Genomic DNA, 26,216 nt, shown 5'->3' with positions numbered 1-26,216 from the left:
CATCCCAGAAAAAAAAAACCAAAAACAACCATCCCTTTCTTTTAATTATTGCTTTTTAGAACATCCGAGAACAATCCTTATCAAATTAAACAATCTCACACAGGAAGACCCAAGCTTGATCTCCAGTCACTCCCCTTCCCAGCAGGCCAAGCGAGAGCCCTCCTGCTGTGCTCTGCACTAACCCAGCTGTGAGATGAGAGCGAGGAGCTCTCCTCCCATACACCAGACCATAAATGCAGCTCTGCTGACAGAAAGGAGTCACCCCACTTGAGCACTGTGCCCCATCCCCGCATGGCAGCAGGGGCTCAGCTTACCAGGATGCACGCACAGATGTGCCACTGCACAGGAAACAGCTTCAGCAACGCTCAGCTGTAAACTTACATCCAACCTTTTCTTTTTTTTATTGAAAACAGTCCTCCTTGTAAATTCAACTACTTTGCTGTAAACGTTAAACGAATTTCCTTCAATGCTTCAAAAAACTATTTCCAAATCTAGCACAGTTCAAGCGTGCTCTGATCCCACAAGCTCCACATGCAGATACACAGCGGCACAAAGCAGACCTCTCTCTGTAGGTGGCCTGCATCATCCACATTATTAACGGTGCTAACCACCTCCAGCAAACGGCATTTGGAAGCCAAGTGCTGCACTCTGCCTGGGAGCAGAGAAAAATAGGTTTCCCCATGGTGACCACTGCTTCAAGGGAGGTCTGCCTCCAGCAGACAAACAACTCCTCGTCCTACTGCATTGCCTCCATCACCAGAGGGACACGGTCAATGGGACGTGTGAATAGGCATGACAGTTGGTTTCAGTGGCTTTGGCTTGGGAGATCCAGAGTTGAATCCTTCATGGTCACACTTGTGCATTTTTAAAATGTCTCTGAAGTTGTTCAACTCTATTAGTCACACTCAAAGCTCTTCAAAATAAGAGGGGTCCCAATAGCACCACATGTGGGCAGAAACAACAGCCAGGTAGAAAAATGGATCTACAGGTCCATCAGTGAAAGCGCAGCTATACTTCTAGACACCAGAGATGCACAAAGGTGAGAGCTGTTACAAGTATTTCAGAAGCCTGGAAAAAGCTCAGACTAGTTCCCATCTGTGTAGGCACGTAAAAAACCCAAGTATGAGACAAATTCATTGAAATATGGACCTTATTGCCCCCCTGAAGCTCAAATTACTCATTTCATCTCTGATGGCATCTTATAGAAGCTATTACTAAAAGGAAATATTTTCTTCTGGTCACAGAACTCTGCAATTCTGTGCCCTCTCCCTTCCTACTCTGCCATGAAACTTCCTCTCTCCGCTATCAGAAAGATGACTAAACAGAAAAGCAAGCGTTACACCTGGGATCAGCCTCTGCCAGACAAACAGAATCAAGAAGAAAAAGAACACTGAGAGCTCACTGCCCACCTCGGGCTCTCCCTCCTCCAGCCTTAGATCTTGTAGCTCCTTCCTAAACTGAATCTTATCCGTGCCATTTCCCACGTCGCTCCCTTTAGTTGGGGCAGATGCTCTATCCCCAGGTCCTCAATCTGTCCTCAGAACTTAATCTTACTTCCCTGTTCCATACGCTGAGGTAGTACCAAGCAGTCAGCCCTTACTGAGCAGGTGTCATTTTCCTTCAGAGCTAACAGCCTAGGGAAGCAAGGTGAGGATGAGAAGAGATGGCTTGCACCACTCTGCTGTTATTTCAGAACAAGTCCTCAGGTTCCTCTATGTGAAGAATGCACATTTAAAACAAACTGGATAATAATTATCCTGGAATTTCAGGTTCAGCTCCCAGCGTGATTTGATCTTTCATTTCTCCTGCTAGATACGCTGTATTCTACAAGAGTTGCTTCAAAACATTCTCTGAGATACCAATCCACAACAACCACCACCGCCCACCTCTAACTCACAGTCTTCCAAAAGGTCCTTTAATCTACTGCATTTCATGAACATAAAGAAGAGCAGAGCCATCTCCACCATTTTAAAAACAGTTCACTGTCACCTCGGACTTCGGTGTAATATTTCAGAGGTGCATTTGGCACGTGGTTTATAAAGCACTCAGGGACCCATTAAATACCAAAATTTAAGGCTAAAGGCTGGCAGCAGCAAGCTTTTGAATTTATGAAAGGCTACAGAACTAAGAGGCCACTAAAGTGACAGCTGTCAGCACCACTCCATCCTGTATTCATGCAGGCTCAAAGGAGAAGCCAGCACGCACTCAAAGAAAGAGAGCACTCGTTCCAACTTCCAGGCTATTTTCTAAATACTCTTTTCAATCTCTTTTCATACTTGGAAAAAGCCTTGCAGAAAACATCCACCCCTCTGCAAGCCTCGCATTTGTTACCTGATCCAGTTTTGCGCTCCTTTTTCTTCCTCCCAGCTCTAACAAGCATCCTTGCCCCTTTACAAGTTAAGGTCATTCAGAGGATCTATACACGCCAGCAGAACACAAGCTGGATGGAAGATCATGAAAGGCTCATGCTTACCCTTACCTTTAATAGGGAGGCACCACCCACAGAGACAACACGTTCTCCCCGGCATGCACCGCTCCTTCCCCATCCCAATGGGAAGCAGCATAAATCAAAAGGGCCACAGCAAGCTGGGACCTGTTGTCTCGGCGGGTGGTACCATGCATCTGTATCAGAGACGAAGGCGGCTGTAATCTTTCTGGCTCTATGCAAATGGGATGCTGCATTTAGGCTCCTGGCAAGCTGCCAGAAAAGGAAAAAAACAACACGTTGTCTATATGAAGTTTGTGTAGATCAAAAAAAACCAATCACTGCGATTTACACAAAAGGCTAAACATCAAAACACAGCTGGCATGTTTATTCTCAGGATGTGGGAAGGCCATAAGTACAAACCTTATCTCATAACCTAGCCACAATTTCAGTTTTGCTTTCTGTTGTGGCTCTGAGTTACAACCTTGCAATTTTAATACAAATAAGGCTATTCAAGGTTTCCAGTATTCATCTCACATCATGATTCTAACATTCCGTGCACTTTAAAAATTGTTAGCAGAAAGAACAAGTACTTGTGGAACTATAGGGATAGTTAACTGGAGATTTAACCTTGGCCAGTAAAATAGAGACAGAAGGCAGACTGGTGAAAAAACACGCAGCCTTTTTGCTCCCTGGGATGCACTGATAACCCCTGCCAGCACAGCCAGGGGCCAGAGCATGTCATGGCACCACAGCAGCCAAAGCTGGCGATGCCACTGATAGAGCCTGAATCCACTTCCAATTACTGAAGGCAATTTCCTGTGACACCTGTTCTTCACACAGCCAGAGGTCACTGTCAGGACTGGAAGCTGCAGGAAGCACCAGGTGCCCAATGCACAGGGAAATACATTTGCCCACTGCTGCTAGCTCCGCTGCAGGGCAATAGCTGCCAGCCAGGATGCAAAGGGAGCAGCACCCAGAACATCTGTGCCTTCACACCTTACCCACTCAATGGTCACTGCAGTGAAGAATCTCATTCAGAAAGCAAGAACAATTAGAAAAAAACAAAAGCTCTATTCTAAGCCTGCTGAATGGATTCAAGAACTTACATATTACTTTTGGTTTTAAAGTAGACAGAAGAACTTATAAAGAAGAAGAAGAAGAGAGAAACAACTTGCAAAAATATCCCAGAAGGATTTCTGCTGCCACTCAACTTATGTAGCATGCTTGACTGGAGAGACTTATTGCCATGCAAGCAGCTTGGCATGAAATCCTGTGGAAAGGCCTGCAGTTCCCCAGTGCTGTCATGATGTCATGATTTAGGATTTTTAGAGCAATCAGCTCAGCACAGCTGGTGTCATGGTTGCCATTATACCATGAAACACTGAGTGTTTTTAAATGAAAAAGGTTTCCCCACTTGAAATTTGTATATTTCTTCCATGCTATTCCGTGGACTCTTAAGAACAGGCCAGAGTTCCGTAAGCAGAGCATAGCTGACATTTAAGCAGAGCAGGAAATAGTGCTGTTTTAACTGAAAATAAATCTGTCAACAAGGAGGCACAGGGAGAGCTCCACTTCAGACTTTTCAGGTTCTTATTAAAAAATATAAATTAAAGTCAACATTTTCATGTTACATGCTACATCTGTTTGCTATTTCATTATAAATAAAAATATAGGGCCTCCAACCCAGCCCCAGTTCACTCGCAATAATCATAAGAAAGTCGTTCTCATTTAACACTCATTGTAGTTGGTTTAGATTGTCCTGTATTGCCATAATAGGTCCACGAGAAGTAAGTCCAAAGTCAAGCAGGAGACGAACAAGGCACTTGGCAGTGTATTACCTGTCCCATTCTGAAGGATGAAAGGCAGCATGGTTATGGAAACGTGCCTCTGTTGCCAGTCTCTGTCTGCCATAAGTAGGCCCAGCTCTGCACTCTTTGAAGAGTTGGAAAGCAAATAAAGAGCCACAAACCATCAGCTATCTCCAGTGGCCAGCACAGCTGAACAGAGCTCAGTGTCCCACCAGCTTTAAAGAAAATCCTCTGAAGACTAAAATGATGTGCCTGCCACCCTGCTGTGCTGCCAACCATCCTGTAGGATGCTTTCACCTGAGAAAGCAGAACTCCGAAGCCCTTTGAGCAACAGAGACCATCAACCACAGTATTAAACATGGTCTTCAGTACATTTCCTGCTTAAAGAATGAGAACTTTCTGAGCATACACAAAACCCACCACAATCCTGCAAGCACACATGCAGCACCAGCCTTGTGGCATGCAGTCCATGTAGCCGTCATGTTTTGTGAGCAGGTGGCAGAGACTGTTGCTAGGAACAAGAATAACTGGTGGGTGCTGAGCTCTGTTTATCCACCCTTAGTGCTCACCTACCAGCTGGTAATTTCAGGCTCAGCATTCAAGATATGCGTAGGTTTTGACAGCTTTACCGCATCCATAATTGTGTAGTCAGACCATCTGCAACACAAGCAGAGGCAATCTTCTTGACAGCACGTGCAACATTAAGTTTTCTAGCTCCAACACTGAGACTAAACTTAAGGTGACAAACTGCAGCCAGCTGAACCTCACAGGACAGCTGACACAGGGACGCCTTGCTCCAGCCCACAGAGAGAACAGAAATGCATACGTGTACACAGGGCACAGAAATCACTGACAGCGACTAGTGGTTCTGTGCTTGACAGGTTCCTGCCAAAGCAGGGGGAAAAGTGGTGCAGCTCCAGCTCACCACTGGCATGCAGCGTAGCACTCACGTCCAGAAATTATTATTTCTTTTAATTCCTGGACACTGCAACCAGCACAAGGCATCCTCCATCATCTCAGCCTGAATTTCCAGATCAAGTTATATGACAGCATGAAGAGTTTGGTGTTCTCATCCCTGTAAGATTTTCAAGGTTGTGACAGACCTGTGTAACACTTTCACTCCCAAGCTCTCCCTTTCAGGCTATAGTTTAGCAGAGAGCAGCCTGGGACTGAGAAACCAGAGCATTTGCCACAAGAGACTATGTCCTTACCTAACTGGCTTCCTCATTCCTAAAAACACATTAAGCCATTCCTCACCCTTTATGCCTTCAGTGGAGACTCACAGTCTGTTACTGCTCTCTCTGCAAATCATCAGGACCAGACCCGATCAAAAAGAGGCTCAACGTGAAAAATCTTCAGGCTGACAAGCCTCCCAAAAGAAGTCAGCACAGCGCTTATGCCCTCCAAAATCAACTTCCAGTAGAATGTGGCTGGAAAACATGGGTTGCCTAATCTTAGCAACCTCTCCTTTTCATTGGTAAAGATGAAATCTCATTACTTGAGAACAAAGGCATTACATTAAAGCCTGCATGTCCATGGCTACATCTCTTGTGAAAGCAAGGGAAGGTAACCTTTAACTTCATTTCTTTCATTTGCCCTACCCTTTCTCCGCCCCAGCAAGTAATGAATGGAGTTTGTTGCCAGATGTTTTGGTTAAAATGCTCCAGGAAGGTCTCAGTGACACTAAGTTTCTGTGTAAACTCCAGTCTTAAAAGACTTGTTTTCTGAAAAGCAGACTTGTATCCACAAACAGGAGAAACTGCCTTAAGGACATAGGCACATAGAACTGCCTGACTGTTGCTGTTGCAATAAAAGCAGCTAGGCAAAACAGAACATAACCTGTTGGCTGAAACTTAACTTAAATGAGCAGAAGAGGAAAAGCTCAGATGAACAAATCTGGACTTTTGTTGCACCATTCATGGTGGATATTTAGCCTGGAACTGCAGAACAGCACAGGACAGTTTAACTAAACATTAACAGCATAAACCTGCCATTTCTGTCTGGTTAAAAGAGTTCTGTCCCAAGACTGTGAAACTGTGGTGACTACTGTTCACTTTATCTGGAGTTAAGGAGCAAAGTCAGCAAAAGAAAGACAAGAGTAAGGTTAGATCATGTTGATTGCCTGGACTAACACAAAACACCTGTTAAAGACTGTTCATATCAACAGGCTAAGATAACGATTTGATTACTCTTCTGTTATGATAGACTCACACTTCATACAGTAGCCACTGGGGTGGCAGCTCATTTCCTGCCACTAACACTGCTGTGCCAGCAATAGGAAAAACGCCCTGACAGCACTTTTGCAGAGTAAGTCATTAAGCATGCACAGGGAGGGATCAGAATTTAAGCATACAAACATAGCAGATTACCAAGAGTGGAAAAACACAAGGCATTCAGTTTAAGGGAAAGAAAAAAAGCTTCCCCATGAGTTAAAAAACAAACAACAACAACAATAAAAAAAGAACACAAACATGCAAAATTCACTCAACTTCTTAACACCAGCAAGGAAATATATTGCATGCAAAGTCCAAGGAGGGGAACACTAACTCTTCTACATCCAAGAACAAGCATACGTCACCCCTTAGCAAGACCCACAGCCTACAGTACTCTCAGCTGAAAAACAGCTGTTCAAATAATATAAACAGCAGGACAGGGTTTCTACCTACATTCCCCAAATGTGACACAGAATTCAGCACAGCAACAGAACTTGGATGATACTTACTCGTGTACTCTGTTGTCTCCATACAAGTCACTTAACCCAAAACTGACATAGTGCCAGTGCTCAGGAACGTTCAGCGCTGGGTTTCCAATGTTTCTGTACATGCTGACATAGTCCAGAGGATCGGGACCACCCAACCTGTAGTAAAATCAAAAAGATTTTTAGGTATATCGGTTTCTTCAAGACAAAAAAGTCTTCACAGATGCCACAAGGGACCTGCTTTAAATCACAGCTAGTGACAAAAATAAGGCCTGCATGGTCAAATTAATCTTTTTTATTTAAAAAAAAACAAACAAAACAACACAACACAAAACAAAAAAAATGAAAAAGAGAAAGGTTGGGTTAAGTCCAGAAAGCTCCAAGCACAGGAAGGCAAAGTGCATGTGTGCAACATACTACAATGTTTTTAACATTAAAGCATGAAGGCCTCTGGAAAATCATATTAAAACCTCCTCAAAACATTCATAAAATTATACCAGTAAAAGAGCAATAGCTGTATATACACTAAAAGCTCTTAATTCAGGCCAGGGGCACATACATCGCTGAAAAACAAAACACTATTCCACAAAGCACAATTTGAATCATCTAAGTTCTGAAGAAAGTAATCCATAGCTCTGAATGCAGACATGACAGTTAAAACAGCAGAGAAAATGTTGATTTAGAACCAGTAATAGCACCTGTAAAATGCATGAGCTGTGTTAATCAAGAAGGAGCAAAAGGTGAGTGCAGGCTCTGCTGTAGAACAAGGCTGGTGACTCAGCCACCAGCAGAGCCAGGCAGCCACCTGCTACCCAGGGACATGGTGGCCATGCTGGCAGAGCCCAGTGCTTGACTTGGTAAGTGCCCTACAGCCACAGAACAGGAGAGAAGAGAAACTGCCGCCTATATACGACTCTTCTCCTCAAGTAAGACACTCCCAACTGCTCAAAATGAGAAAATCTAAACTAAGAGCAACTCCTTCATTCAAACTACCTGTTAGATTAATTATCAACTGCAGCAACTGCTGAGATCCCAGCAATGTCATTTGCAGGTTTCAGGGCATACCTATACTTCTCTCTCTTGCCCTAGAGGTTTTCAGTATTTCATTCTGTGCACCAGGACCACTGCATGAAAAGTATACAAGCACCTCAACTTTGTGCCATGTTTAAAGTACTATCGCCTTATATAAACAGCAGAAGACTTGTAAAGAAATAGCCACAGCATCCAGCCTGCTTGCAGCATGCTCCATGACCCTGGAAGTGTTTACGTCCACATCTGGACACAGGCACCCTGTCCTGCAAGGGAGTTCTAGGGTGATCAAACAGCAAAGCACTAATTGCAATTCTCCTGATTTTGGCCAAAAGGGGCATAGAGCATGACTGCCCCTCACAATTCTCTTCCTTGCAAGTCACACCAGGCTAACTCTGGCATCCTGGGACTGTCTGGCAATGCAACCATGAGACCCATGGGTTGAAGCAGTGAGCATCTTGCCCAGAGCAACAGAACTAGGGCCAAAGAAATCCCAGGCTGGACACAGCCACAATACCCATGAAACATAGCATATGGGGTCCATCTTTACACGTACATCTCAGAGCCCCTGCACCCCATGAAGTCCTAACAGGGTCCAGGCCATCTTCCTAGCCCAGTGTTTGCAAGGAAACCTACCTGGGAAACTGCAATTATTGATCTTCCCCTGTGCCTGGTTCTAAAATCTTGTTCTCAAGCTGGGCAGAAGTGCATGCCACATTCTTCTGAGGGAAACGAGCAGCACAAGCATGCAGATCCCTTGAGGAGAGCCCCACACAAGTGCTCAAACAAAGCTACCTTAGTGGAAGGCTCCAGAGCAAGAGCGCTCAATACAGCAGTCAGCAGAACGCAGCAAGTCCTCAGAGCTGACACATAAGATTCCCAAACAAAGGGAAAACATCCCCACCTGCTAAGCAACAAGCATTCCCCTCTCCCACAAAACCTGCTCCTAAACTGGGTTTAATAACACCTTAGATATCAAATGAGTCAGATGGGAGCCGACACACAGTTCTGACACAGACAGCACACTGGGCAAACTCTTAAACCATCCTTTCATGGCACAGCACAGGTACAAGCACAGGAGCACCCTGCACTGGCTTCAGGCAGCCCCTCCTCACAGCACAGTCAGGATCTCACCCAGGCAGAAAAGCCCCACAAGGGCTGTGGCACAAACTTAACCCATTTGTAGGCAGGTTTTGCTGCTGCACCAACAACTCCTGCCCCGGTATGTCCTGCCGCCCACTGTGCTCCTGCAGGGCTCACCTCATATCACATCTACATATCAGTATGTGGGTTCACACAAAGAGCTGGAAGCGTTGGAGGAATTTATTAAAGAGAGCCCAACTTCAAAGCTGCAGGTATGGTACAAATTTGTTGCATTCTCTATTCATTGTGCTCATTCAGGAGAAAGAAGGGAAGCCTCAGGGGGAAAGTGGTATTTGCATCTGCATACGGAGCTTTCTCTGGATGCTGTTAGGAGTTGCTGAAGTGTTTGTCCAGGGAGAAACCCAAAGCAGGCAGAGAAACAGCTCCAAGAGAAAAATAAAAGTAATAATGGAAGATTTCCAGTCCATTTCCCCTGAACACTTTGCAGGGGGTTGTTTATGGTAAATAAATAGAGCCAGGAGCTTCACTCAAGAAGTTTCAATGGCAATCAGGAATTTTGGCCCAAGATCTGGAAATCATGTTAAAAAAAAGCCTTGTTCCCTAAGAAATCCCACACAGCTAAGCACCTTCATTCAATGGGATCCTGAACATTCTCCGGCTGTACAAAGGAAGGATCTGCTGCGTAGGCCAAGAACACAGCTTCAGCTACCTGAACAGAAATAATTGCTGCTAACAATAGAGAAACCAATAGCTATAATTACAAAGCTGATTAGATTATTAGATTATTACAATATTTATTTCAAGGCACAGAACTTTGCTCAGCAATTTCTTTTCATCTAGACCAGCCCTTAATCCTGCAGCTCAGGCAGAGGAGATTAAGCTACAGCAGAAGTCTTTCTCCCAGGCTCCATGAGTATCAGACTCCAGGTTCTGCCCCCTGGGCTGGCCAAAGGAGAAGAACAAACAAGCTGGGTCACTGTCACAAACCTCCATCTCTCTCTGTCTCACGCCAATCTGACATCACTGACCAGTACTGACTCCCAAATCAGTGACTGGGAACTCACTGAGCTCACCCATCTCAGAGTAGAAACAGGTGTAAAAAAAACTGATCAGACCCTCACTGCGGTGCTGCAGCACTGATCGATGCAGATGACTAACAAACCACCTCAGCCCACTCTGACGGATAAAGCGATCAACTAAAAATGCTCTAAGCGATACGGCCCAAGATAGATTCCTAGCTCATTAAAGAGCACTCCTTCAAAAAACAACAGCAACAATGCAGCTGTCGGAGCAGAGCATGGGGAGGATGTTATTCTGCTGCTCAGGACTCAGCCAAATAGACACGCAGGTTAAAACGAACTCCAAGTGTACAAGTTGAGCTTTTACTATACTTTTTTCAAACTGCTGGACTGAAAACCAGTCAATGCCAGGTTCATCAGACACAGACACTCAGATCATCTGATCACGCTCCTCTGATCCAGAAGAGAGGGCTAAGTAGCAGAATGAGGACAAAATCAGAAGGAACAACTTCCCACAGGGCTAGATACTAGACACTTATCTAGCTAAACATCCAAGTACTTCCTTCATGCCACTCTCTCACATAAACAACTGCTGTTACTGTGTCAGACACCGTGTCAGCAGGGATGGGAAGAAGCAACAGATTCTCAGTCTGCGGCAACACGTGGCAACACACAGGCAAAAGAAGCTGGGTCTGTTCCTCAGGTTTGCAGGCACACACAGCACACATTAGGCTCGGATACTGGCACACTGGTTCACTCCCATAAACTTGGGCCACATTTGCATACCAAGCTCCAGGTCAGCAAACAGAGTTTGAGCTTCTTGCCCAGGAGAAGAAACTCCGGCCCCACTATCCCCACCATGAACTACTCAGATGAGGAAACACGCTGCCTCCTCCCACCACCCAGTTTCATCCCCACTCAGGGAAGCTCTGTACCACCCCAGAAACACCTCCCCCACCACCAGTTCCTCCCCCAAATCTCTGCTCTGCAGCACAGCCCTCCCTCCACCCAGTATGTTGTCCCTTATGCCCTCCATCTCATCACAACCCCAGGCCCACCGCACCAAACCTTCCTATTACATCTCCTCCCAAATTCAGCACCCAACCCCCAGCCCTGTTACCTTCCTACTCTGCTGCCCCAGCAACTCTCTCTGACCCCATGCAATGCCCACTCCCCCTAAATCCTCTGAAAGCCTACACGTGGCCCTCAGCTCCAATGCTCTTCGCCGACAGCCCCTCCAGGCCCAATGCTTCCCCACAACTCCACATACGGCCCTCAGTCCCTACGCTTCCTCACAGCTCACTGCTTTCCTAAACGCTCCTCAAACCCCACCATTCCCTTCAGCCCCACGCCAGGCCCTCGGCTCCTCAGAAGGCCCCACAAGCCCCACGCGAGGCCCCGCCGCTCCCCCCAGCCCCACACAATACTTCCAAACTCCACACCAAGATCTCCTAACCCCACACGACGCCCCGGGCCCCATCGCACCGCCAGCCCCAGGCCGCCTCACCAGTACTTGAGGATGGCGGTGACCTGCAGCGGGTTGGGCTGCTCGGGGTAGAGGCGGCGGCACTCGCCGTAGATTCCGTGCAGGCCCGGCGGGAAGAGGGACGGGAAGGAGCCGGAGCCCGAGCCGGAGCCCGCCCCGCCCGCGGGGGCAGCCCCGCCAGGCCGCGTGCCTTCCATGGCCCGGCGGCGGCAGCTCGCTGCCCTCTCCTCTCCCGGTCCGGCCCGGCCCAAGCGGCGCTGCGGGAGGAAGGGGGCGGGCCCCGCTGCCCGGGCAACCGTGAGGAGCAGCGCGGCTCCGCCAACGGCAGAGCGCGGCGCGGAAGGAGGCCGCGCCTCTCTGCCCCCCGCCTCCTCGTCGCGTCGTGAGCGCGCCCCCTCGCGGTGGAGGAGCGGCGGCGCTTCAAGGCGGGGAGAGGCCTCGGGGGAACCGCGAGAGATACGCAGGGCTGCGGGGCTGGGAGGGAGCCCGGCGGGGCCGCGGGGCCGCGCTGAGCGCCCTGCGGTCGCGTACAAACGCGAAGCTGAGAAGCGGGCGACGGACCGCCCTCCGCCCCATCCCTGCTGCCGAAGGAGGAGCGGCGCCACGCCGAAGCCCCGCCCCGGCACGCCGCGCTTCCTGGCGGGAGGACGCGGAGCAGCCGCGCGTGACGTCACGCCGCTTCCGCCCGCGCGGTGTTTCCGTTCGCCCCGCACTTCCCTTCCCGGCCGGGCGCCAGGACTGCACCTCCCGGCGCGCACCGCGGCCGCAGGAATACATCACCCAGCCGGCTCCGCGCTGCCCTTTTGCGCATGCGCCGCCGCCGGCTGGGCTGTTGCTCCCTGACGGGTGACTGCGGCGGGTCCTCGCCATGGAGTCCTACGACGTGATAGCGAACCAGCCCGTCGTGATAGACAACGTGAGTGTGGGCGGCCGCGCGTCCCCGTGCCGGGTAGGGTGTGGGGGGGCCCCGCCGGCCGCGATCCCTTTGTCATCGGGGGCGGCCGCGCCCCGCCCGTCGCCGCCCCCCCCCCCCTCCCGGCTTGGCCGCCGCCTCAGGCCCTCGCCCGGCGCCGAGCGCTGCCTACCCGAACTGGGAGGGGCCAGCACGGCTAGACGGCCCGCGATTGGCTGAGACGGCCGCCTGTCACCCCCAGAGGGTCGCTGCCCCTCACTGATGGGGAGCGGCCCCCGCCGCCACCAGGGTGTGTGCGGGCCGTGAGGGGCGGCGCGCCCCCATTGGCTGCGGCGGCTGTCAGTCAACGGGATGCCCCGCCGCTACCTGCCGGAGCGGGGCCCCTCCCGGCACGCCCTTGCGGGGATCACCTGCGCCCATTGGCCGGAAGAGCCGTCCGTCAACAGGGGCTGCATCCTGGCTCTGCGGCCCCGCTTTGTGCCCGGGGGACAATGGGGCCGGTTCCCGGCGTGCTGCGGGCCTTGCTTGGCCTGACTCCCGGCATGCTCCGGGCGTGCTCGGCTCTCCTCGCGGTGACCGCGCGGTGCCTCGTGGGCTCACGGGCCTCGGCCCGAACCGGCGGCGCTCCCGGAGGAGCCGCTCCCAGGGCGGGTTGCGTCAGCCCTGGTCTGACAGCAGGGTGTGGCTGTGCAGATGGCCGCCGCTGCTAACGGCGTGCTGCCTCGGCAGGGGGCAGGCCTGCGGCATCGAGGTGGATGGGAGCAGTTACGTGAAGTGGTCCTGAGGCGCTTCCTAAGCTGCCCCATCCTCAGAGGCCTCAGGGAGGAAAGGTGACAGATGAAGTGGGAGGAGGGAAGGGGTGGAACATCCCAAGGAGCCTCCTCCACAACAGTGAGCCACAAGCTGCTGCTCCTCCCTTCTGGCTCCACTGCTGCTGATTCACATTCTGCTGTGTTAAAGGGCTGGTGTTTGTGCTTCCTTCATCACTTTCCTTTCTGTGGAATTCTGTGGTGATTATCCCTCTCTGCTCTGCACACGTGGGGTCCCATCTGTGGTACTGCAACCAGATCTGGGGCCTCCAGTACAGGAAGGATGTGGAGCTGTTGAAGCAGGTCCAGAGAAGGGCTCCAAAGATGCTCAGAGGGATGGAACATCTCTTTTATAAAGAAAGGCTTAGTTTTGGCCTTCTAGTACTTAAGGGGAGCTTATAAACAGGAGGGAGACCAACTATTTTTGTGGTCTGATAGTGACAGGACAAGGGGGAATGACTAAACTGAAAGAGAGGAGATTTGGGTTAGATGTCAGGAGGAAATTCTTTACTCAGAGGGTGGTGAGGCACTGGCACTGGCTGCCCAAAAAAGCTGTGGTTGCCCTGTCACTGGAGCTGTTCAAGTCTAGGTTGGATGGAGCCTGGGGGCCCTGATCTGGTGGGTGGCAGCCCTGTCTATGTCAGAGAGTTTGGAATGAGCTGATACTTAATGTATCCTCCAACCTAAGCCATTGTATGATTCTCTTACACTTGTTTTGAGCTGTATGATTCATAGATCTTTTCGGGTCAAGTTGGTTATTCCTCTGACCTCTTTATCATTGATCCAATTCCTCTCTACCACTTGAGCTTCGAGACAGCATGTCTCAGTTCCATCTAACTCCCTTACTTAGCACAACGATCGCTCCCATCCTTGCTTCAGGCCCGAAGAAGGGCTTGTGCTGCCAGAGACTGTTTCTTTTTTAATTTTAACAGCTGGTCTTACAAAAGCTGATTCTGCTTGCCTCCCTGATAAATGAGCTCCCGCCTTCCTCTCCCTGTATGAGCTGCAGAATGAGATGATTGTGAGATCTGCCCTTAATGCTTGCAGGCCAAGCCTTGTGGTGACATTGCATTTTTGTACTTGGGAGTTCAGGCAGGATAGCAATTGGAGCTGCTCAGAAAGGTGCTGCTGCTTCTGCTGCCTCAGCAGGGCTGCATGCTGGGGAGCTGCCAGCAGCTTCTTGAAGCTGAGTGCCTTCCTGTCTTGTGCATGTGTGTGTAAGGTGTGTGTGAGGGAGGGTGGGCTGGGGGGACTGAGGTGATGAACAAGCCATGGCCCCAAAGAACCAGCCTGCTGTGACAGAAAATGCTGATGGGTCTTTGTTGTGCAGAGATAGCAAACATCTATGCTTGGTTTGCTTGCAGGCACTGGGAAGCACAACAATGCTCAGATCCCCTCCCATCACTTTTCAGAGCAACCTTCATCTCCAACTCCAGCAAAGAGTTTGGAGCTCCTGACATGCTCCGTTTCTTTGAGCTTCTGTACTTAAATCTTAAAATGCATGACTTGCTGGGAAGCTCACCAGGATGAGCAGGGTAAATTTTGGCCTGTCATGGGGAAGTTTTGATCACTGCATTAAAACAGGAGCATCATTGTTCTCCAGAAGCCATTTCCCAGCAGCAAACTGTGCTGGCCGTCAGATCAAGCATTAGATAGAATAAACTGTTCAATGAACACAATATTCTGATAGTGCCTATCTTACTGCATTTGATTCATTATCATTATTATGTTTTAACTGTGAGACTTGACGAAGGATGATATTATTTTCCAGGCATGATGTTGTTTATAAGCTGTGACAAAGAAAGTCACAGTACTGTTTGGTTTGTCTTATTCCTGGCTTTGCTTTGACGTGACTGGTCAGAAGGGAGCGTGTGCCTGGGGGGCTTGCTTCTTGCCATGGCACAGGGCTCTGTGTTCCACATGCACCTGTTAGTGCAGATGCTGGAAGCTGTGGCTGGTGCCAGCATGGGGTTCCAGCACTGCATTCCTCTTACATCTCTTGTAACCAGCCATGTTCAGTTTCCAGTGTTCCTGGTACTCCTTTTTGCAGATCCATCTCTGCAAACCTGCTTCTGGCTGTCTGAAGGCAGGAGTGCTTGTACCCTGCTGGCAGAGTATGCCTGCTCTCTGCAAAGTTGGGCACCTCACCTGAATCAGCTGACAAAAGGAGCTTGGGAATAAGGCCCTGGACTGTGTACTGAGCAGCCAGCTGCCCATGTTCCTTTCTGCTGAGCCTGTGCTGGCTGCTGACCCCTCTCACCACAGAGCAGATGGCTGGGGCTTTCAGCATTCCCTGCAGCCAGAGCTTAGCTGCACAGCCCCATGCATGTGAGTGATATTGACCCACACAGAAGAGGTGGGAAGGGAGAAGCTGTTGAGGTGCTGCATTGCTATTCGCTTTAAAATGTAGTGAGAATGTCCTCACAAACAGAGCAGTCCTACTACAGAGCCCTTGAGAGTGAATGGGCACTTTTTCTGTCACTGGTTTCAGTGCAAATACACGTGTTGCTCCCAGTACACTTTTCTTTCGAGAAAAATTGGATAGAAGAGCTTGATCCTGTGATACTCTGGGATTAGCAGTGAAATGACTTATTGAAGGAGATCCCATGGAAATCTCCTTACCAAAACTTGTGTGTTCCTGCAAGCTCCTCGTTGCTACAGGATTGTTGTGTGTGGATGGGAAATGGAGTGGGTGAGGCTCAGCCTGGCCCTAGGCTGGCACCCCCACCCCACCTTGGAGAATTTATTCTCCGAGCTCTATTCCTAGTAAAGAGGAGAGGATCTGGCAGTGCTGGTGCTACTCTGTTAAAATTTATAAGGATTTCGGAATGAATGATAAGCTCATGTATTTGTTTCTCCTACAGGGTTCAGGTGTGATTAAAGCAGGTTTTGCTGGCGATCAAATACCGAAATACTGCTTTCCAAACTAGTAAGTACTTTGCTGGTCGTGATCAGTTCTCAATCCATTTACCAATTCTTAGATATGTAGAGAGCAGTAGTGGTCCAATTTTGTAGCAGGAGAAACAAGTTATACTTCTTCTTCCTGCTGTACAGAAGCCTTAGGGAGAAAAGGTCTCCTCTGTTAAACACATGGAGATTTTTCTGGGGAAAAAGATGATTTATCTCTTTGTCGTCCCCCAACCAAAGCTGTAGGATCCTCTAGTCTTGAGACAGGAAGTCAAAAGAGACCAAGTTGGATCTTGAGATGTGAACCCCTCCTTTTGGCGTGTAGGCTGAAGTCTTGCCATTCTTCTTTGGAAGTTTTCTGACAGGTTTATTGGAAGGACTGCCGGATCAGGAGCTATTCAGAGCAACACAGACTTGTCTGCACAGTGAAGTGGGGTGTGAGACTCTAAATATCTAAACTGACCTCCATGAGGTCAAGCAAACCTGTGTGGGTCTGTCTGCTCAGATCACTGCTCAATCTGGCCATGTTTACCCCTGGCAGTGTTGGAATCCTCAGTCATCAGGGAAAGTGTGGCCAGACTCAGCTGGCAAATGTCCCATTATTTCAGAAATGTCTGCAGTCTGCTCCCTTTGCTTCTGATTCTAGGATTAGTTTACAGAGCAAACCTGAGCCTGTCTGCACTTGGTAATGCCTTCAGACTCTGTTACTGCTGTTAAAAAGTGCTGGTTGGAGCTGAGAAGAAAAGAAAAAAAGTAATAAAATGTCAGGTATATCTCAGTTGTCTCTCTAGAACATTTATGCTCTTATCTTTGTTCCAGTGTGGGCAGACCAAAGCATGTTCGTGTTATGGCTGGTGCTTTAGAAGGGGACATTTTCATTGGTCCAAAGGCAGAGGTAAGAAAACCTGTGTTACTTCACCTCTTCATGCATCTTGCTGTGCTGCTGTTAGAGGGGCTGTAGCAGTTGCACTTTTAGCATGTTAACAGCTGTAATTCCTTGATATCAGTGTCTGTAAGAAGAGCAGAATAGACTGTCATTTCTTGTTAGTGTGTCCAAGCTGAAGTGGGAAGCTTCTCAAAATTCTTGAGCCAGCCTGATGATCACAGATCTGTCTCAATCCATTTTTCCAAGTCCTTTTGTACTTAGCCTTTTTGCTAGGCTACTTTGTGGTCTGTGTGGTTACGTCTCCACTTTCTTGACTGGAAACTTTAGAAATGGACCCTAGTTGGTTGCCTTTTATCTTTCTGGCGTGGACAAGAAACTTGCTGTCCACAGTGCTTCTTTTGTCAGCATGGTCTCATATTTCCAGTGAGCCCACAGAACTACATTCCCTGCTATCACCCTGCTATCTCATCATGACAGAGCTGGTAGAACAAAGATAACATTTGGTAGGTGTCTGCGTGGCTCAAAACATGTTAGGATGGAAAGTGCTCTGCAAGCATCATGTAATCCTCTGTATAAAAAGGCCTAATTAAGTCTCGTTAATACTTCTCTGGAAAAATGCTTGTGGTTATTGTTCAGTCTTTGCAGTGTATGTTAGCGACGTGTTACTTTTTAGTGGGACTGAAAGTAATTGAATCTGTCAGGTTAATTTGTATTCATAATGTTCAGAAATGAAATTGTTAGTTTCTGACAGGTATGCTGTATTGTTTCTGTTTGCTCAGGAGCACAGAGGTCTCCTCTCGATCCGATACCCAATGGAACATGGCATAGTGAAGGACTGGAATGACATGGAGCGCATTTGGCAGTACGTGTATTCAAAAGATCAGCTTCAGACGTTCTCAGAAGAGGTGAGATACCTCACTGTGTAGAGGCACCGGTGTGTTTCCTTTCTGTGCATAACACCAGGAGCCTTTGAACTCCTGGAGGCAATTTGGGACTCTTCCTTTGTTCTCCTTTCTAAACTCACCTGTTGCTCAATTAAGTTCTTTTCACCTCTCAGGAGATACTACACAAAGAATATCCAAGCAGAATTTCTTCTCACATCTCATGTTCTGGCCTGACTCAAATCTGACTTGCTGAAAGTCAGACTGTTATTCGCTCCCTCTCTCTTATGATTGTACTCTGCACCACGTGCAGCTTTGTTGTTCTGCCTGACCATCAGGCACATCCACTCAGCAATGACATAATCTGAAGCAAGGAAGGAGAAAAACGCAGTCTTGGTCTGGAATGAGCTGAACAAAAAAGTTATTAAATGACTGAAAGCAATAGGTTGTGTCATTGGTGTAGGAGTATTTCTGCCTGTATATAATGACTATATGCTTTCACCCTTTCTTAAAGTGTCTGTGTTATGGGAAAACTGTCTTCCTTTTGGTACAAGGTGTGATCTTGATCATCCTTTGCAGCAAAGGGTCACTCACAGGGTGGACTTCTCTATGACTAGACCAGCACCCTATTGGTTCTCCAGCCTAATAGCAATTATGCGTGGTGTAATATAGCTCACTAGCTGAAATTAGTCCCTTCTATGTGTCCTATTGTACTAGTGGTTCCTAAAGTGGAAAAATAAGCAGGCATTTTTGAGAGCATACATCCAGCTGCGTCCTGGTTATTACAGCTTGTCTCTTTTCCTTTACCAGCATCCCGTGCTGCTGACAGAAGCACCCCTAAACCCACGCAAGAACAGAGAACGTGCTGCTGAAGTGTTTTTTGAGACCTTCAATGTTCCAGCATTATTCATCTCCATGCAAGCTGTTCTCAGTCTGTAAGTACCTCTCCTCTTTGATGTGCACTTGTGAAATGTTTCTTGAAATCCTTGTTTGCTTTTTTTTCCACTTCCACAAAGAAAGAAGAAAACCAAACTGAGAAAGACCACGCTGATATCTGTCTTGTGTCCCTTTGCTAGGTATGCTACTGGGAGGACTACAGGAGTGGTGCTGGACTCTGGGGATGGTGTTACCCATGCGGTCCCCATCTATGAAGGCTTTGCCATGCCTCACTCCATCATGCGGATCGACATTGCAGGCCGCGATGTCTCACGCTTCCTGCGTCTCTATCTCCGGAAGGAAGGCTACGATTTCCACACGACCTCAGAGTTTGAGATTGTCAAGACCATCAAAGAGGTAACATAGTGTCTGTTTCTGTGCTTATACACAAAGAGATTTCTACCCGGTGGAAGTCATCGCTCCCTGAAGTATAACGGGAAATGCCAGCCTACCTAGTTCTGAAACTCATTCCTTTATCTACCAAAGGGAGACAAGAGCCTGTAAGACAATTAAGGGACTGAAGCATCCCTCATACGAGGAGAGACTGAGGGGACTGGGACTGTTGAGCCTGGAGAATAGACATTCAGGGAGGATTTCATCATTGTACATTAATATCTGAAGGGAGAGAGCAAAGGAAACAGAGCCAGACTCATTTCAGTGATGTCTGGCGACAGGACAGGAGGCACAAACTGACACACAGGAGGCTCCATCTGGATGTAAAGGAAAACTTTTTTTTGATATGAGAGTGTCTGACCAGCAATTTATCAGGTCTGATATCCTTCACTAGTATTTGCCTAATCTTCAAGTGAAGACTTTAGAAAATCCATGGTAGTTTGGGATCACAAGTGGATTGCTGCTGTTCTTTCTCTCTCTGGGGAAATAATTCACTCACAGCATTCATATTTATGAAGGCTTTCTTTTTTAATGGCAGTTACAGTGTTCAGTGGCCTTGCAGAGATGCAGTAGTTACCTTGGCTCTTCTTGTGTTCCAAGAGGAGAGGGCAAATGAGGGACAGTGAACAGTAGCTCAGCTGGTGACTACTCACCATAGCTTTGTGGCATTGCAGTTCTCATGCAGACAGGTTGTGCTCTGATTTCAGCGAGGCTTTGTGTAGCTTAGGGCTACCTGTGCATTTGTGCCTTCAACACTAAGATCAGAACTGCTGATGCCTGTCAGTTTTTGCCATGCTGTTGGCCTCCATCACGAGCTTTAACTGCAGCAAATAACTCTGGGCTGCGCCAGCAGCCAAGGCTTGAGAACATCAATGAGCTGTTCTTGAGCCTGTGACCTAATGGAAAAAAAAATGTAATGGAAATAGTTCGCCTGTTCTGTATGGCTGTAGCTCAGTGTGGCTGTGCAGAGGGATCAGAGCTCTTCTGCATGTTGCCCAGATTCTTTGAAGGTGACCAAACCTTGCCCAGAGTAGAGGATGTAGATTATCTTCCTGTGAAATTACTCCTAATGTGGCAGGATGTGGTTTTGGGTGACCTGTTCTAGCTGATCCTGCTTCAGTAGGGAGGTCTCTTCCAATCTCAACTGTTGTATGATTCTGTTACATGTGTTGGAATAGAAAAGCTTACCTATGCAACAAAAATTGTGGGCTGCTGGAGCAGTTTTAAAGGTGTTTTTTTTCCTGTAATTTAGAATGTGGTGAACAATAGGAACTGAGCTGTTTAGGCTATGCTAAGAAATTTTTGCTGATAGCTATTAGTTATTGTTTCTTCTGAAATGTAACAAGGGACTTTGTTCATGCTCTTAATCTATTGCTAAGTTACCTAAACCTACCTTTGTACATGGTTAATGCCATTAAAGGTGTTTCAGATGCCTGCTTTGCTTTGCACTATGAAAGGTTGGAAGTTCACAAGATAGTTATCCCACCAGTGCAGAGGGAGGTTACTTCTTAAGCAGTAAGTGAGAGACAAAAACAAAAGCTAGAAAAGTAGTGACTAGCTGTAGTATGAAGAGCAGATAAGGTACTTTTCTTGTTGTGAACCCAAAAGGTCTTTTCCTCAACACAAAATAGGATAGACTTGGATTTTGATAGGAAAGGAATTTGCTTTTTGTAGTGAGAAAAGTATTTGTCAGGGGTCTTTGATCTCCTCATCTCACTCTCTCTGGCTCTGCTTCTTCTTCAGCGTGCCTGCTATCTGTCCATAAACCCCCAGAAGGATGAGACTCTGGAGACTGAGAAGGCTCAGTACTACCTGCCAGATGGAAGCACTATTGAGGTTTGTAAAAGATGGGAGGCTTAGTGCAATGTGGGGTGAGAGAGGATAATTTTAAAGATCAAAATGCATCCCAGGTTGTTGAGCTGGGGCACTAGAATTTTTAGGGAAAGAGAATATTATTAGAAATCTTACTGGAATTCTTTGGTAAGAATAAAGCATGACCATGGAGTCTGAGAACTGTTTGAGTGCAGATTCTGATCTAGTAAATCTTCATGTGGATCAGGTATAGAGTGTGTGTTGGTATCTGTAAATTATGCTGTGGTTTTGTATGTGCCTTTTTTCCTGCCCAGATGAGCAGAAACTACTGGTCTGAATAGTGACTTGGGAATATTCTTTAAGACACTGAGCCTTCTGTGGAATGGTTGAAAGAGAGGAAATACAAGTCTTACCTCCAGTACCAGAGATGGAGCCATTTCTTCTCTTTCATCTCCAGAATAGAAATGGCACCTTTGCCAAAAGCTGTAGGTCAATATGGTGATCATTTGGGAGCTAATGATGTAGCATGAATGTCCATGAAGCTTTCTTCATCTGAAGTTTTACCTTGTAGAAATAGACTCAACCTTGAGGGTGTAGACAGTGGACTGTGCCGCACTGCTGTTGTCTTCCCTCTGTGCTAACTGCTCTCCTTGCAGATTGGCTCTGCCCGCTTTCGTGCCCCAGAGCTCCTGTTCCGGCCAGACCTGATAGGGGAAGAATGTGAAGGACTCCACGAGGTGCTCGTTTTTGCCATTCAGAAATCAGATATGGATCTGAGGCGAACACTTTTCTCCAACATTGTGCTGTCTGGAGGCTCCACGCTTTTCAAAGGTTCCTGTCTCTTGTTTTTCAGTGGGCTGTCACTTACATCTTTTTCTCGTCTTGTGTGAAACGGGAGATAAACACCCGGCTTGTCCTATGATATGACTGCTGTGGGAGCTCTGTTCTCAGGGTAATTACTGTGAGAAGCAGGAGACTGATCCCTGCTCTGTAATTTGCTGAGTCCTAGTCATAACAGCATGTCCCTATGGACATAGATACCCTCTGCCAGGGCCCATCAGCCCCTACCCACAGGCAGACATCTCCAGATAGGTCCTAATTTACCCATTCAAACCCTGCTCTACTGTTCAGGTCCACGTTGTTAGTAGGTGGAACTTGGGATTTTGCTGAAGGTTTCAAACTGCTTCTTTTTTTTTTTTTTTTGTCTTGTGCAGGTTTTGGTGATAGGCTCTTGAGCGAAGTGAAGAAACTAGCTCCAAAGGATGTCAAAATAAGGGTAGGAGCTTTCTCTTGGGCGTTTATCATAGAAACATACAATCACAAGGTTGGAAAGGACCTACAAGATCATCTAGTCCAACCGTCCTCCCTTATCACATCCTGTGTGTTGTTCTCTGACCTTTCCCCTCTTAAAGAAAGAAAAAGCCACACTAAGAGTGCAGCTGCCACGTGGTTCAAACCAGTAACAGCCTTATTGTGATGAACACTTGTTTGGTTTCATCATGGAGCAGGTAGCTCCTCTGACAGCATTATTTCTGTCCAGGATCTGGTCCACAGTGGTTATTTTGCAGGGAACCTGCTGTGTGTCTTTTTGGTGGGAGAGATCATACTTGTGTTAGCTGTAAGGAAATCGGGGAAGCACGCTGGGAGAAGCAGACTGTAGTTTCTGAGATGGTCCTGACTGCCTCTTTTTTTTTTCCTCCTAGATATCAGCTCCTCAGGAGAGATTGTATTCCACATGGATTGGGTAAGTACTGTATGGTGGTGGGTCTTCTTGTGGGATGAGGGCTGAAGAATTGCAGCCTGTTGGAGCTTGCACTGTTGTTCCTGCTACTATGGTGTGTCAGGAGGGCATCACTCCTCAACCACGTGCTACCCAGCCTGGTTACTGAGCCTCCATTCATGCTGCCAACCCCTTTGCTCTTTGCAACCTTAAGACTTCTGCAAGACTGTTAATTTTCTTTGTCTTAGCCAGTCTTAACATCCACATTAACACAGAACAAGCTCATTGGTAGCACATTCCATAGGGCAGAGGGAGTAGATACATTTCCCCTCTTGTGTACATCTTTGTTGCTCTTCAGGAGAACTAAACTCAGCTCCAGAATCCTAGGAAGTGAGATCAGATCTTATGTGAAGAGAGCTTGCTGGTTTACAGCAGTGTCAGCACGTTGTTTGTGAGAGGGTGGCTCGTGATTTGCTCTGTAATACCAGCACATTTGAAGCTAACAGGAGTGGAGGTGACTGTCCAGAAAGCATTTCTTCTGTGGGCAACCAGGAGACTTGGCACCTTTCTTAAGCGTAGAAGAGTAGTGTAGCAGAAACAGCTCTTCCCTACAGAGATGTAGTGACAGTGTTCCCAACGTTCTCCTTTAATCCTAATGTCTGTCTCTCCCCAGTGGCTCTATTCTGGCCTCGCTGGATACTTTTAAGAAAATGTGGGTTTCAAAAAAGGAATATGAAGAAGATGGAGCTCGTGCCATCCACCGAAAAACCTTCTAGCCCTGGGACCTATCCTCAGTCTCCTCTGAAGACTCACTTCAGTTCTAAACTCGCTTTTCTGAGTCCGAGTGTCTGAGAGCTGCCTGTATGTGTGTGTGTGCGCCAGCATGCCCCGATGTCACTGAGCAAAGACGACAGCAGCAGGAGGGTTGTATTAGTACTAACTACTTCTTTTTTATTTTTGTTGTGATTTTTTTTTTTTTTTAATGGAAAGGAAAAAATACCAGTCTGCTTTTCTTCAGAATGGCCCATTCATTTTTCATTTCAGTTCCTTAGTTTCTGTGTTACCATCACATTTGCCACTGTAAAACAAGCAAGGAAAAACAAAGGGAACAGCTTAGACTCTGCCTAGCAAGTCAGAAAGGAGCCAACCACTGCAAACTGCTCACGTAGGCTTTAGTCAGCCTGACTGCAATGCCTGGATTGTCTGGAAATACATCGCTGAAGCCCCATAGCTACTTTCTTCTTCAGCAGTGTCTCTGCCATCAGTAGGTTTTTGAAGTTGTTTTTAATGTCTTTTTTTATTATTATTATTAAGAGAAAGCACATTCTTAACAGTTAAGCCCATTTGCCCCCACTATTTTTGGTGTATGCGTGTGAGTGAGTGTGTAACTTCTCAGACTGATGTGTGGGTCTGTGCCACAGCTGGAGAAGTTGGTGATAGGACTTAGTTTGTATTGCATGGAGTAGAACAAAGCAATCTCTAATCAGCTTTCATTATGCTAGACGGTTGTTCTCTTATTCCTTCTTTTAAATACCTTTTCTCCTCTGGAAGCAACTGCCCCAGAGTGGGAGTGAAGGCACTTGAGTGTTCTCCCTCAACCTGCCAAGATTTACAGCTTTCATGTTCTTTCTCTGCAGGAGTTGGGGCTGTTTCCCTCCTCCTCTGCCATGTCAGGGCAAAGGGAGCATGTATTTTCAGCCAGGCATAACTCTTGTGTACTTTATCCATCTGGGGGGCAAAATAATAGTTGGAAAGGTGCATTGTAATGTAAGAATTGTTTTATTTATTGAAATCTCCAATGATATCTCAAATACTGACCACAGCACCTGGGAATTGTTCTTTGGGTCTTCTTTGAACACCTGTTATCCAGCTGTCCATTGTTTTATGTTAACACTGTTTACAGCACATATGCTTAGCATAATAACCAGTCAGCCCTGCTACACCACTCATTAACTCTTTTTTAGGAAGTTTCGCTGTTCTCTGTGAATACACTACATGAGAGGACAATAAGTTGTATTAGTACATTCACACTGACGTGAGCAGCGGGGTTGTGAGCAGCAGGCTGTTGCAGTGGCTGTGTTCTGCTGTCCTGTTGAGCTGCTCATCTACTGGCTGCTCTTTTATAGCTGCTGCTTCTGCAGAGATTGGAAGGCCTCCAGAGCAGCTGGTGTTGGGTTGCAGCACTGTTACTTGTGAGCGTTCTTATGCATTACTTGGTGCTCATTTGCTTCACCACTGATTTTCTGTAGTACCTGGCATTAGCAGTGGGCTGGAGTTGCTTGGTGGCAGTTCCTCTGTGTTCCCCTCCTTTCTCATTTCCACACAACACCCTGGGGCCACTCTCCAGATCCAAGACAGAACAAGAGCTGAAGGGCAGCAGCAGCCCTGCTGCAGAGGCCTGGCATAAGCTGGTGCACTGCCCCAGCAGACATGAATGTAAGCAAGTAGTGTGCTGCTCCAGCAGGAAGCACGTTCTCAGGGCTCACTGCTGGGCTCAGAGAAGTTGGAGGGAGGCAGATTTGGTGACCTGTTCCCAGCTGAGGCCACGCTGCTCACTCTCCTGTCAGAACAGATTGTATTTTTAAGTAAGAACAAGTCAGGTAGAGAAGAGCTGTCATTGCTCAGCCTCGTTCTGGTAGAAGATCCTTGCACTCTTGCTGATTAGCTGCAGCATGCAGAGAGGAAGAAACAAACCCCTCTCTGTTCACCTACCACATGCCCCAGGCAGTGCCAGTGATCTCTTCCCCCTCCCCACCTCTGCTGGCCTCGCAGAAGCAGCAGTGCTCCATTCTGTAAACTGCAGTGACCGGACAGAAAGGTGCCGTCTCCAATCTAGCATTCATTTGATCTGCCTGACTGTTCCCTCGCACACTGTCCAAACCATGTTGCCTGGTGGTGCCCAGCATACTTAAATAAAGTCATTCATATACAAACTTCAAGCCTCTTGGCCTCATCTTCCCCCATTTGTATTTTTAAGGAGATAACAGTGTGTTCTTCTCTTGCCTGTACAGAACTTGCTGGCTAATCTCTGCATGAAAACACAGCTGTAGTCCAAAACTGCCTTTCTGATCAGTCTGTCGCACTGAGGTAGGACATTCCTGGCCTGTGACCGGTCTCCCTGGTAGAGTTCAAAGCTGCTTTTCTTAATGACCATTATTCTCAAAGCCTTAGTTTGTTACTGAAGACAAGTACAGAACAGCTGAAGGGTAGAGAAACCGTAAGGGGATAGTGCAAGCAGTGATGCTTCTGGCATGGGCAGGTGCTTGCTGAGAACCCATTGCAAGCTTCTCTCCCAGGACAGACCTGAGGGAATGGATATGTGGTTCACTGTGCAGGCCTTCAAAAGCAGCAGGGACAAGTGACTTACCTTCCTCCAAAGGCAGTTAC

At 47.6% G+C, this 26,216-nt stretch overlaps 2 protein-coding genes across 3 annotated transcripts in view; one reads left to right on the top strand and one right to left on the bottom strand.

The window, feature by feature from the left end:
* SUFU (SUFU negative regulator of hedgehog signaling) overlaps positions 1–12,171 on the bottom strand; it is an 83,203-nt gene extending 71,032 nt beyond the window's left edge. The window contains exons 1-2 of one of the 2 annotated variants that reach the window (XM_072340645.1): positions 11,594–12,171; positions 6,959–7,093 (exon numbers count right to left, since the gene is read on the bottom strand). In XM_072340645.1, the coding sequence (XP_072196746.1) occupies positions 6,959–7,093; positions 11,594–11,769 (311 nt within the window). In that variant the 5' untranslated portion in view covers positions 11,770–12,171. The remainder of the gene's footprint in view (positions 1–6,958; positions 7,094–11,593) is intronic. The other variant, XM_072340643.1, reaches the window with a different exon arrangement.
* An 85-nt stretch (positions 12,172–12,256) lies between these two features.
* ACTR1A (actin related protein 1A) lies at positions 12,257–25,768 on the top strand. Its single transcript, XM_072340646.1, has 11 exons — positions 12,257–12,488; positions 16,159–16,223; positions 17,021–17,096; positions 17,867–17,992; positions 18,779–18,903; positions 19,045–19,261; positions 21,041–21,133; positions 21,766–21,940; positions 22,324–22,385; positions 22,813–22,853; positions 23,503–25,768. The coding sequence occupies exons 1-11, from the start codon at positions 12,441–12,443 to the stop codon at positions 23,603–23,605; spliced, it is 1,131 nt and encodes a 376-aa protein (XP_072196747.1). The 5' UTR covers positions 12,257–12,440; the 3' UTR covers positions 23,606–25,768.
* Positions 25,769–26,216: the final 448 nt, after the last annotated feature.

This window comes from Excalfactoria chinensis, chromosome 6, assembly GCF_039878825.1.
Source record: "Excalfactoria chinensis isolate bCotChi1 chromosome 6, bCotChi1.hap2, whole genome shotgun sequence".
NCBI lineage: Eukaryota > Metazoa > Chordata > Aves > Galliformes > Phasianidae > Excalfactoria > Excalfactoria chinensis.
Note: the sequence above shows the minus strand (reverse complement) of the source record. Positions and strands in the feature narration are given on the sequence as shown.